The sequence below is a fragment of the Oikopleura dioica genome, chromosome PAR, assembly GCF_907165135.1.
Source record: "Oikopleura dioica chromosome PAR, OKI2018_I68_1.0, whole genome shotgun sequence".
In the NCBI taxonomy this organism is placed as follows: Eukaryota; Metazoa; Chordata; class Appendicularia; order Copelata; family Oikopleuridae; genus Oikopleura; species Oikopleura dioica.
This window is the reverse complement of record NC_137293.1, coordinates 11,514,248-11,527,053: the sequence shown is the minus strand read 5'-3', so window position 1 is coordinate 11,527,053 and position 12,806 is coordinate 11,514,248. Positions and strand designations below refer to the sequence as shown.

Below are 12,806 nucleotides of genomic sequence, written 5' to 3'. Positions count from 1 at the left end.
CACGTAGCAGAGCATGATCTATGAAAGATAAGGGACTAGCAGCGTAACTAGAGTCTCTATAACGGCAATTTAGGAAGGCAAAGCCACCTCTATCCCGATTAAATGAGCGACTTCTAATCTATTTTTTCGCCAAGATAATTAAAGTCCTATCACTACCGAAATTCTGGTAAAGTAGCTCTAGCCTCATCGATTATTCTGACCCCAACTATGTGGCCTCAATCGTTCGGGATCGCATAATGAAAATAAATTATCTTCAAAAAGAACATGTTTAATTTGAACTTTTCATAACATACCCCACCCCCAAATTTTCGCGCATTCCTCGGTACATTTTCCGTAATTTACTCTTCCTGATTTGTTCAAAACCCCCCAAATTTACGCCGCTTAACTTTTCCGCGTGCGCCCTAATTTTCGCTCGCGGCGCTGATTGGCTTCGTCGGTTAACTTTCTGAGTGCGCAAAAGTCTTGTTTTACTCGCTCCGGGCAAAGAAAGGATGATCTTTTATAAAAAAGATTCCCCTTTCCCAGATTCCCTTATAGCCTATAAGTTATAGGGCAGCCCTATCTTATATTATCTTTGATAAAATGATTGTTTATTGTTACAGTGAAGTTTATAAATATTTGATAGAACATTATACTAGTGCGATAGATGAAAACGACTTCTGCGGATCAAAATCCTGACCTCAATATTTTAAGTTCCTCGAATGGTACGATTTTTATGTGTCCAAGCCACGAAAAATTTCCAATTCTAGCGCCTCAAGTACCTGAAAAAGACTAAAATCCCTTGGTTTAATTTGGCGCTATGATTGCATAACGCGCCCTTTAATTAAGGGTACCTAGGTCGAGTTTGGACACCCCCTTAAATTATTTTCTGACCGTAAAATCGGATTCTTCAGGTTCTGAGGAACAAAAAACTCTATTATGACCCTATAGATATCTTAACGTTTTCACCGTCAAAAACCACTTCAAAGTTAAAAATCCAAAGGAAATGCTAGCGCCTCGAATTTGGACGAAAAAATTTTCATCTCCGATGTTGATGATTAGGGGCTTAAATGAAAGCTTATGGCCTGATTAACATCGTAATGAAGCTTAAAATTGCCCCAGAAAATTAAATTCATCTCAAAATGGGGGAAAATGAAAGCTTACCAAGCAAAAATGCAGAATTCGCGAAGACTAGTCCAAACTTTTGAAAATTTAATTAAGAAAATTTTTGAATTTCATCAAAAGCTACTGACAAAATTTAGATGAGGGTCTGAAATTTATATTTCAGGCTTAAAAAAGGGGGGTTGCTTAGGCAGATTTCTCGGAATTTCGCCATTTAGTTGGTCCATTTTCGGCAAGTTGCCAACTTTGACGGGTTAGATTTCCAAAAAAATATTGACAAATCATTAAAAGCTACTGACAAAAGTGAGATCTAGCTAAGATCTTTCCAAAAAGCTATTGTACGCATTGTCAACCCTTCCAGGTTCCCAAGAATATACCCTAAAAGTCGGCCATCTCGACCCAGGTACCCTTAATCATTAGCGTTGACGCGCATTTCAGCGGGTCGCGAGTAAATTTGGGCGCACGCGGAAAAGTTAGGAGAAGAAATTTGGAAACGCGGGGAAGCGCGAGGAAGCGTAAATTTCGGGGGTTTCGGAAAAGTTAGGAAACGTAAACTTGGGCGAAATACCACGAATTGCGCGGAAATTTAGGGGGGGGGGTATGTTAGGTTATGAAAGATGAAGCTTTCTAAAAAGGCCTTTCATAGTTTCCATGAAAAAAGCTATAATTACGAAAGTATGAACATTTTTCGCCAATAGTGGCTTTGATAGAAAGCTCCCTCTTCTCCTTTCCACCTAGTCGTTAGACGGAAGAATTTGCCACAAACGTAGAGAACTGAGCATTTAAAATTGCGATCCCATTCCTGTATCGTTTCTCTTTCCGCGCTGCTTTAGATAACTTCGTCTGAAGCTCTGCCACGACGGCGTCAGAATGTCCGGTACGGTCATCTCCGGCTCCGGCTCCGGCGCTCGTTGCTTGAGCAAGTTCAGTGAACGGGTTAAGCACCTAGTCTAAGTACTGCGGACAAGGGCAGGGACAAATGAACCGGACAACTGTCAAGAGGATACGAGTTGACGGGGGTGAGTTTTAATTTTATCTCAAGCGCTAAATTCGTTCTGAACTGTTCCTTGAATCTTCTCTTTTACAAAATCAATCGGCATTATTTCGATCTTCTTTCTACAATTTTTCATTTACAAAATGAATTTTTCTCCCGCTGGCATTTGAAAAATCACGATATCAGACCTCACGGTAGCAATATTCTTTTTTATTTTACGAACCTGTTTGATAAGATGCTCTCGATTTCCTTCGACGCCTTGGCAAACTGATTGAGTCTCCGCTTGAGCTGTTGATTTTCTCGTTCAAAGCTTGTAAGAATTTTCTTTCGCTTGTCTAAATGGAACGTTTGGAGTCAAAATTGTCGGGAAGAATTTCTAGTTCGCCTTTCTCCTGGACATTCCCAGGCTTCAATTACAGAGCAAAATGGTCGTTTACGAGGAAAAGCACCCACCCGAGTAAGTTCATTAGGTAATGAGACAAACGACGGAAATGCATTCATTTCCGGACTAAGTAACCACCGTAGTTAAATATTCAAGTTCAACGAACTCGAAAACGGAGTGGGCATAAATAAGGAAATCATCAGCATTCCAGCTGGGAGCTAGAAAAGACGATAAGCGAGAACTAAATACGGTAAGACGGTAGATATGCATGTGACTGCCACGTGATTAAGAATTTGGAGTGAAATACAATGCGTCGGAATTCGCCGGAGATATTGGAATGCTCACAGAACTCATTGGCCTTGTTAACATTTCCAGATCCAGTGAAAATTTTCTGATAAACCAATTTTCTCTCAAATAGAAAATTTATAAAAAAAATTGGCGAAAAATCTTGACTTTGCTATTTTAGGCGAACAATACCTTTTGGCTGGTGAAAAAGGTGCTCTTCATCACAACTGACAAAAGCCTCGCTCTCCAAGGACTCTTCATTTTCTTCCTCCGGAATTTTATTCATCTTCGACATTCCCCTCTTTCGTCATTTTTTTTCTTTCCAAACTCCAGAACGCAGCCAAAACCCCCAGAATGCAATAAATCGATTAAGCTCACTCAGCCTTTTTCCGTTCGAGCACCACCTGCTTCTTGGAAGCGTGAGACGGCTCAAATATAAAACTTACTTCGAGACAAAATTAAAGAACAAAGTCCCCCACTTTTCGTTTGACAAGATTTTAAATTTAAAATTACGCGAACGAACTTTTTTTCGTTATTGTTTTTTCGCTTAGACCGACAAAAAAATTAAATTCCGATCCAATTTGGTATGAAAGCAGCTTTTTGGCGAAAAAAGCAGCAAAATCAAAGCTCAAAAAAGCAGCATTTGCAAGTCACGTTCAGATCGAGTGGATATTCACGAGTTTATTAGCTTTCGTAATTACCGTGATCGCGCATCGCAAAAGTGCCTAATCGACGCAATTTATCAACCAAACAAACGTTATAAAAGAGCTCCTAATACTACATAGTGCCATACGCTGGCAGACAGGCGGCCAAGGGCTTCTTCAGCTGAGTTCTTCGAAAGCTAAGTATACTAATTACTCGTTGAATTTGCAGTTGCTAAATTGGACAGTTATTTTAGCGATTCTAACCGAAGCTAAAGCGTTACGAATAATCGAATCAGCCAGCGGTAGATCTAAACAGCTGAGAAATTGACGAACGAATAATTGAACTTAGAAATTATATGATTCTTGCACTTTTGCGTCTAATTCAGAACATTCCTTTAGAGTGCCCTTTTGCTAGAGCCTTTTATTGGTTGAACCAAGTCGACTATTGTAAATTGGTAGATACTTTGAAGATTGATTAAAAGTCCAATATTGATACTGAGTAATACTGTAATATATGAATTTGAGAATAAATACAGCTTGAATGAATGCATAAAAATCGTCTTTCATTAGCGTCAATCTAAGGGTATCTCTGCGTTATCAGCAGCTTTCCCATACAGCTAAAAGACAAAGATCCCGGTTGAACCCGCAAGGTTGTATGAGGGTAAAAAAAAGCCTACCAGATCCTATCATGCACGTTTTTTAAAGAAGCTTAAAAAGATAACTGGTAAGGAAAGTATAGTAAGTTTCTAGTGCGGCAAAATGTCACGTTTTAGAATATCAGCAAGAATTTTTCCTTATCAGCCGATCGAAGACAAAGAAATTCCGCTAATGGAGACGCACCGTCCCAACAAGGGAAATTCCCTTATCAAGCCTTGCAACGCGGAAATCAGATTGTGTCATTAGTTTGCTGGCAATCACATTTGCGCCCCGTTTTAATTCTGAATAATCGCTAATTGAAGGTCCTTGGATTTTCTCAGAGCGCTTTGAGATTTTGCGGTGATTTTTGCTGGTGCAACTTGAATTCTGACACGCAAGCAATAATTTATCTTGTTATTAAAAGGTTAAGATTCAGTTTTATCGAGAAATTGCAGAACGAAGTGTTCTCTTGATAAATTTTATTAAACTAAAACTGAAATTCTATTCATTGAAATCAAGGAAGAGTGATCGTCAAAATCAAACTGCATATTTAAAAATTGCATGGTAATGAAGCTTTAGGTAGACTTTTAGGAGTCTTATTTAGCTCAGACAACCAAGCTCTTCTTATTGTCGGCTTTCACGGATTATTTCACATGAATGAAATTTAGTATTCAGCACATTATTTCTCCTCACAACAGAAAAATTATTGGATACAAATGAATCATTTGACTTGCATTTCATCAGTATTCATAAGTTTGGTCATTTGTTATAGATTTTATCTATATATTACAAATTTTCGTTGGATTAACTGTTGCTTTAATTATTCCTACTGACTCGCCCCGCAGTCAGAATCACCCAACGCAAGTTTATACATGATTGATAGCAGTAGATACGTGACCCGTTGTCACTAGAATAGTTTTCTCCCTCAGAGTGAATGTCGCTCTGACCCTGGACCACAAAATAAAAGCGTCAAATGAGTCAGCGAAGCTCTTAGCCAGAACTCAGAGCCAGCTATTTTGAAGACCTCGTAGGCTACGTCTCACATAAAAGTAGGCCCCGGGTGGCGCTGAAAACAATAAAAAACGTTTAAATTCCGAAGAGAGAGGGTACTATTCAATTGTGAGAGAGCTCCGCTTCAGAAGACGAGAAGAAAACAAATCTAAAAAATTTAAATCATGCGAAGTGATATTTTATTGCTAAATGGAATTTTGGCTCAATCTGCTTGTAATGATCATAAATGCACTATGGTTTATATTGATGATGGACATGTCGAAGAGCCAGGAGAATGTATCGAAGATTCTTCAAAAGCGTAAGTTAAAATTTATAAATAGTAGGCAATTACATAACTTAATGATTTTAGATTAGGATACAGATGTAAATGCGAAGAAATTGATCCAACTTTTCTTCTTACCCAAGACATATATTGTTACGCTTTGAATACAAATGGGAGAATATTGGATACGCCAGAGCCAAAGCCAGAGCCTCGAACAACGACAGTGACGACAAGAACAACAATTGGAAGGATAGAAACCACTGAATATTTATCGACTACAGTCGCCCCAAGTTTACAGCCCCCAGAAGAAATCACAGACGATGTGACATCTACCGACAGGAAGGATTTACGATTTAGAGCACTTAGATCTCCTCTTGTTCTTAATTTCAAGTTTTTCCTATACCAATAACTCTAAAATAAATAATCCCTAACAAGTCCATCAATCACGGACGCTCTTACAATGCCTGTGGTCACCACAAAAGAAACCACAACAGAGGAGGAGAAAACGCTGAGGATTTTGGGAATGGAAGCAATGATCTTTTTTATCTTCATCGGCGGCTGTGCACTCTTCCTAATAATTATTATTGTGGTGAGCATAATTTATTGCCGTTGCCCGTCGAAGAAAAAAGAAACTCCAGCAAGGTTAGTTATTTTATGATGATCTTTGGCATAGTAAAGTGTCTGATTGTTGAAAATCGAATAGCTTTCGCTCTGAGTGAGCTTTACAAGTCAGTACTATTCATAAAGTAAAATTCTTCCTGATGATGATTGAGTCTCATAATTTATGAGACATTCAGTTGTCTCAGCACAGATGATATTGTATTAAAAATCCCCGATTATTAATTGTACTCAAAAGTCATTAAACAAAGCATAATTTTGTATTGTTAAACATACTTCTGACCTTTCGGAACTATCGCTACTCGCTAAAACATCATGAACAAAGCTATAAATGACATTTATTGCCCCTTGTCCTTCAGATATTTTCTTATTTTTGGCAAGCCTTACTATCAACATACTTTAGAAACGACACACAACGAAATGCCCTTCTTCCCGATATCGACGAAGAAATCATTCCAGAGGACAGTCGAAATGATGATCACTGGAGAAATTCTCAAGATTCTTTCGACAACACCGACGACGAATGGGGTCAGGACGATCCTGCAACGCCTACCGAAGCAATAAAACTCTGCAAATACGCACCGGATCCGGCAAAACCCTCTTCTGTGCCATCCCAAAACGGCGGATCTCGGCCTATTTCGACCTCGCTGCACAGCATATCGTCTAACCGTCCCAGCGTGAAGCCGCCAGCGCCTCCAGTACCCGATCCCTCAGCATTGCTCAACGCACCGCCAGATTTCCCTCCTCCCCCACCACCACCAGCTCTAGAAGGCTCTGGAAATTTGATTGCAAATCCGAAATATCCTTACCACGTGCCTATTGCTAATCAACAACAAAATCACTGATTTCTGACGCAGACTAACAGCAACCTTTTTCAACATCCATTCAGTTCAAAAATACTTCTGTCAACCTTTTTTTTCGGCAGCTTATTTTAAAACCCTGTAAATTTTCTTCAAGAGTACATAATAAAACCAGACATTGATGCATTCGTGAACTCTTCTAGAAGGCTCTAAATTATAGAGCCGTCGATACTGTGTAAACTAATGAGTCAGATCAACACAAACATTAGAGATAAAAGATAAAAAAACGAAAGTTCGTGGAAAACTGTTCGACCCTGACTGCTCAGATTCATTTTAGAGATGTTTCTGTTCGACCCGGATAAGCTCACAATGCAGGTAGCAGAGAAAAATGCAAGAAAATTGCTAAAGATGATCGACGATGCTCCTCTTTGGTTGAAAATTTCAGCATCAACTGTTGCGATTTTGAAGTTATATGTTGACTACAAATGGACTCAACTTGATTCTTGGGGCATTCCAATTATAAAACCAAAGGGAAGGTTAAATGATTGAGACAAATATCTAAGAAATTTTGAGAAAATACACCGACAATATTTAATCTTCATGAAAGTACAAAACCTTCGGAACAATGGGTCACTACATCAAAAATGATGGGTACATTGAGTTTGCCGAAAGAGAATTGCGCGAGAAGAACCGAAAAACTGTCGCATTTTATAGAGGAGTTGACCCCGTTATTTGGACTGTCGATACTGAAATCATCAATGACGTATTCGTGAAACACTTTTCATCATTCACCTCAAGATTGAAGCCTACTGGCTCGATGGGCCAAGGAAAGGAAATGGTTCGAACAAGACCTAAATATATGAAATTTTTGTCCTTGTTGATATCATGAAAAGGACATTCGCGAAGCCCTGAACGTTATCACGGACCCACACCAATGGCGAAGAGTCCGACAGACAATCAGCCCAAGCTTTTCAAATCGACAACTTACGGAAATGCTGGAAATTATAAAAGATAGACTGGATATTCTCGAAGAACAAATAGATGGTCTTGAAGGCGAAGCAACTGATGTGGGTACAATTGCAGGCAAATTTACGATGGATGGTACTCTATCAGCAGCAATGGGGATTGACATGAATGAAGATTTAAAAGATCTCAAAGACTTTGAAAACCACCCAGCCGTTAGGACGGTTTTCATATTTTCTCTATCTTCCGAAGTTCGCAAAAACACATAGTTATTCACTAATAAGAATCACGATTGATGAAAACCCTAGGTAAAGACATTTCTACAATTTAATGAATCCTGGTCCGTCTATGTTCTTTTACGTCATGATTCCTGGATTAGGCTTGCTTGCTGACGAGGTCGGCATTAGTCCCTTTAGTAAAGGGTGTAAAAATTCTTATTCTTTTTCGATTGAAAATGTTATTTTTCCACCCGCTCTAGCTACGAATCTGTAAGTTGGTTCGCAAGGTATTGCCGAGGGATTCTCAACGCATCAGCAACTGACCCAGGGTTCGGTAATTTGAGCTCAAGCTAAAACTCATTTTGGCTAGACGCTCAAATTTCCTCAAATTGAGAACTCAAAATGACTTGAGAAATCATTTTGAGAAGATTTGAGAGTTTTGAGAGTTTTGAGTTTTTGGGAGATTTGAGTGTTTTGAGTTTTCAAAACTCAAATTGAGCGAGCTCTTCCTTGATAGGCTCATGGATCGCCAGAATTGATTTCTCATCTCTGAGTTCTCAAAACTCAAATTAAAAATCGTGAGTCTCAAGCTTTGTTTCCTTGAGTTTTAGCATGAGCTCAAATTACCGAACCCTGAACTGACCAGAAGAACCGCACATTTTTAAAGGTCTTTCAGCAGCTTCTGATTGATAAGAAATCTGCTAAAAACGCCCAAAGAGGACTGACAGAGACAGAAATTATCAGTCAAATCTTTGTTATATTTGTTGCTGGCTACGAGACAACGAAAACATTGCTCCAAACGGCCTTCTATCATCTTGCAAAAGACCAGAAACTACAGCAAGAAGTTCTCAAAGAAGTTCGAGGCCTTGATGAGCACTATGACAACTTGAATCCAAAGAAAATGCCTCTAACCTGCGCTGTATTGCACGAATGTTTGAGACTCTTTCCACCAGTTGGTATTCATTTACGCTGGTGCGAGGCTGATACGATGGTCAACGGTATTCCCATGACTCGAGGTGAACAAAAATTTCACCAATATCCTAAAGTTTATAATTCAAGGTGCGAGTATCGAAGTACCAGTCGATCTGTTGCATACAATGGAAGAATATTGGGGCGAAGACGCACACGAATTCAATCCATACCGATTTATTGAAGACCCTGAGTTAGAAAAAGCGCCATTCTTTCTGCCGTTCGGAGCTGGCCCGAGAAATTGTATCGGCTTGAGATTTGCTAATATTGAGGGTATGTATGATCAGAAAAGTGTTATTTTTATGCAACTTTTACAGCACGACTAGCAATTCAACGACTTGTTTCAAACTATGAAGTCAGCCTTCCAGAAGGTTTCGTGCCTGATATCAAACTCATCCGACTCCCAAGCTTCTTCATGGATTTTTCGAAGGAGATCAAGTTGCATTTTAAAAGAAGATAAATTTAAAAGAAATTTTTATGTATTTTGAACTTTGAAGAAATGTGAACAGAAAAAATCGTGTATAAAGATTCATAAGAGTTTGGCAAGACAAGAAATCGATAATCGTTTGGAAGGGCAGGGATGAAAGAGACGGTCGAAAAGAGATCGGAACTCAGGGCTGAGATGTTTTTCTTGGCTGAAGTTTCGAATGACTTTGAGGTTCTCAAACTTCCAAGTTCCGGTGAGCAGAATGTAGAGAAGAGCACTAAGAGCCCAGCAGTCAGCCGATTCGGTAGAGGAGGATCCTGTGGTGTAGATTTCTGGTGTCCAGTAGTCAGGAGTACCGCGGGGTTTCGAGCAGGAACTGGTTTTACTTGCGCAGCCAAAGTCGATGATGAAAACTTGGAGGGTTTCGGGGTCGATAAGAATGTTTTCATCCTTGATATCGCGGTGAGAGATTCCTGAGGATTTCATTTCTTGAACTGCATCGATGACTTGTTTGAAGATGAAGAGAGCAGCTTCTGCGGAGAGCGCGCCATGTTGTCGGACGAATTCGTAAAGATCAGTTACATTCTCAATCTTTTCCATGACAAGGACGAAGGAGGATTTTCGCTCGAAAAAGTCGATTGGCTGGACAACGGCTTCGCAGGCTTCGGCGGCTTTGAACTGGAAGTAAATTTCGGAAGGGATTTGTCGACCGTCCATGGCGATGTATTCGGAAACGGAAGTCTTCGGGATCTGTTTGACGATGACTGCTTCTCCAGTGGAAAGGTCGAAGCCCGAGTAGACGATTCCATTCGCAGACTTGATGATTTCTTCTTCGATTGAGAAACTTTTGGCGAATCGTTTAGCATCGGCGGCGATGATTTCAAGGTTGTTGAAGGAACATTCTTCTTCGGAGGTGTATCCGGATTCAATGGAGTGCTGAGACATTTTTTGAGTTTTGGATTGTTTGTTTGTGTGATATGAAATCGTAAAACGGAGATTGCTTATATAGTTCAGCAGGTGAGGGCGCCAGAGTAAGCTGGTGGCAATCAGGTCAACCCAGGTGAACAATTAGGTCAAAGCGCCCATTCCGGGAAGCGAAACTGATGACCATATGCCCTAATTTTGCGCTTTCTCTCGCGCTAGGATCCTTTTGAACGACACGGCAGGTCTTTGATAGCTGACCTAGTTTACAGGGTCAAATCTAAATGTAATACACACCTAAAACTCTTCTTCTTGGGGTCTAACTTTAAATACGTCGATTCCAAAAAGAGCAATCTTTAAAAGATACGTGTTGGAAGGACAACGATGAGCTGGCCAGATTTCTTTTGAAGAACGTCTTGAGACCTCTTCAAAACTGCTAAAAACCGGCGGATCTTCGGGGTCGAAAAACTCCACGTAAATAATACTTGATCGTTTAAAGTTTAGTATTTTTCGATTTCTGATAAAAAGCAGCATTATATTAAGAGAACTGGAAAATGAAATCAACGAAGAGAAAATGCCAATTCTTGAGTATTTCAGCTTAGATTTTAATTATGACAGCAAATATACAGCTAAAATTTTGAGTTATTTTTCTGAACAGTGAACCATTGCTTTGCATTTACAAGAATCCACGATTGCGTTTTTGATTTCAAATATTTCCCCAGTAGTTCTGTCAATAACAGAGATTGGTGTGTAGCTTACAGGATCGCAGTAAAACACATTTCTGACACTTTCGGAAGCGTGCCTCATTGAGCTAGAATTCTTTTTTATTCTGGTACAATAAAACCGGCTTACAATTTACAGGATCCATTACAGTAACCAATATCGACAATTTTGTTCGGGTTTACTTTGATGCCATCAATTTCGTAGAGAGCGAATGATTTTCTGAATTTTTTAAAAATAATCGAATGCCTTCAATCAATTCTGGTCTCATCCATTTTTTCATGAAACTTGAGATGGATACTGCATCTGCGAGTTTGACGAACGAGGGAAAACCTTCTAATTAAAAGTCTACTAACCCAGTATGCGCAAGCATTGTGTCAACCAGTTCCTGTGCATCCACATCAAAGCTGTGTCGATTGCAGTGGTAGCAGACGGGTTGGTGATTATGAAATCTGTGCGGTCTAAAGATCATTCGAAAGTGCTTTGACTGTCGTTTCGATTCATCAAGCTTGTATCTGTCACAGAAGTCGTGCTTCTTGTGCTTGTAAGCCTTGCAATATCGAATCATTTCAAGGTTTTCAAACGCTTGTTCTTGAACCGAACATGAAACAACTTGAAGGATGATAGCTAGCAACTTCATTTTCTGTCGTTTTTGCTTCTTGCTTTTTTAGAAATTTACTTATTTGGTAAGAAACTGGTAGTGTTGCTCGTTATATAGACTGCTGGATAACAGTTTCTTTCAAAAAATGACATTTGACTTTTTACGAAGCGTGTGACGACTCCAAAAATTCCCCTGTAACGTCAGAGAATACATAAAAGTGCCATTTTTGTAATTGAGAATCGAAATTCTCAATGATTTTAGAGTCTATTGGGTATCTTTGATGATATCTTCCCCACGTGGGGAAAATTTGGATGCATCTCTTGCCGAAAACGCCCCCTTATTGATGTTTATTATATTTCCTTATCTGAGCGATGATAGCTTTATCTCGAGTGTCTTCTAGTTCAATAACCTCTAAAAGTAGATACTGTTGTCAACCATCCCTTTGCAAAGGAATTGGTGTTACGATCAGTGAGCGTGAAAAGATATCATAAAATTTCTGGATCCCCCGGCCGTTACATGTTTAACACTCTCTCCTGCGGTTAATTCAAGGAATGAGAATTGATCTTGTAATGCGCGGATAACTGTAATCGAACGACAGTGTACCGTCTTCTTCATTACCCGCTATGATATTTTTTCGCTGAGTGTTTTTTACTATTTTTCAAGGCGAAATCATTTGAACTTTCGCTGCCGATTGCAAGTTTAACTAGGTTAAACCACATAATTGAGACCCCCAATCTGCAAATACTTTTCATTAATGATGTATTACGCTGAGATTCTTGTTCAACGAAAAGAACGTGAAAATCTTTCGAAGAAAAGATCTTTGATTAATAATGCCAGTCTTTGAAGTTCAATCTGGCTTCACACAAATTGTAGCTATTAAAAGGGCCACAACCGTTTTTTAATAATGTTAACCCATCGGAATATGGCGGCTGTGGGTTCGGATTTTGAGGGAAATATGGAACGCTACAAGCGTTTTTTGACAAGGGCACTTCCTTTGTTCACGTACATCCGGGACGGCGCGACACTATACAACGGTTGCGGATTTGAGTTCGATAGAAATGAGCATGGGATCCTCGATTACCTTAAAATCCGACAACTGCGGAAGGCATAAAAACACTGAGAAGATAAATAAGTACAGCTTAGTAATCTCTTCCGCATAAAACTCTAGTAGAGCAAGAACGTACTTGTCATGTTCTTCAGCTTTTGCTGTAATTTCTCTGAAGATATTCATTACCTGTTTGCATAATTTGCAAT

The 12,806-nt window shown here is 39.4% G+C and overlaps 3 protein-coding genes and 1 long non-coding RNA gene across 4 annotated transcripts; 2 read left to right on the top strand and 2 right to left on the bottom strand.

Annotated features, from left to right (window-relative positions):
• Positions 1-2,138: 2,138 nt before the first annotated feature.
• On the bottom strand, positions 2,139-3,076 carry LOC145701840 (uncharacterized). The gene is made up of 3 exons (XR_014134285.1): positions 2,955-3,076; positions 2,319-2,430; positions 2,139-2,217 (listed from the first exon to the last, which is right to left on the bottom strand). It is a non-coding gene; the product is annotated as an uncharacterized LOC145701840 (long non-coding RNA).
• A 1,894-nt stretch (positions 3,077-4,970) lies between these two features.
• On the top strand, positions 4,971-6,902 carry LOC145703594 (uncharacterized). Its single transcript, XM_081780975.1, has 3 exons — positions 4,971-5,351; positions 5,403-5,957; positions 6,337-6,902. Exons 2-3 carry the CDS (start codon positions 5,776-5,778, stop codon positions 6,776-6,778), a joined length of 624 nt encoding a protein of 207 aa, XP_081637101.1. The 5' UTR covers positions 4,971-5,351; positions 5,403-5,775; the 3' UTR covers positions 6,779-6,902.
• A 456-nt stretch (positions 6,903-7,358) lies between these two features.
• On the top strand, positions 7,359-9,417 carry LOC145701839 (cytochrome P450 3A13-like). Its single transcript, XM_081779055.1, has 5 exons — positions 7,359-7,571; positions 7,618-7,920; positions 8,552-8,930; positions 8,974-9,156; positions 9,201-9,417. Exons 1-5 carry the CDS (start codon positions 7,359-7,361, stop codon positions 9,341-9,343), a joined length of 1,221 nt encoding a protein of 406 aa, XP_081635181.1. The 3' UTR covers positions 9,344-9,417.
• Positions 9,413-10,255, bottom strand: LOC145701838 (serine/threonine-protein kinase pim-3-like). The gene has a single exon (XM_081779054.1). The coding sequence runs from the start codon at positions 10,253-10,255 to the stop codon at positions 9,413-9,415; it is 843 nt and encodes a 280-aa protein (XP_081635180.1).
• Positions 10,256-12,806: the final 2,551 nt, after the last annotated feature.

Coding starts and splice junctions, on each gene's coding strand:
- LOC145703594 (XM_081780975.1), top strand. CDS start 5,776: ATGCCTGTGGTCACCACAAAAGAAACCACAACAGAGGAGGAGAAAACG. Junction 5,958..6,336: donor AAAAAAGAAACTCCAGCAAG/GTTAGTTATTTT, acceptor AACATACTTTAG/AAACGACACACAACGAAATG.
- LOC145701839 (XM_081779055.1), top strand. CDS start 7,359: ATGGGTCACTACATCAAAAATGATGGGTACATTGAGTTTGCCGAAAGA. Junction 7,572..7,617: donor TGGGCCAAGGAAAGGAAATG/GTTCGAACAAGA, acceptor CCTTGTTGATAT/CATGAAAAGGACATTCGCGA. Junction 9,157..9,200: donor GAGATTTGCTAATATTGAGG/GTATGTATGATC, acceptor CAACTTTTACAG/CACGACTAGCAATTCAACGA.
- LOC145701838 (XM_081779054.1), bottom strand. CDS start 10,255: ATGTCTCAGCACTCCATTGAATCCGGATACACCTCCGAAGAAGAATGT.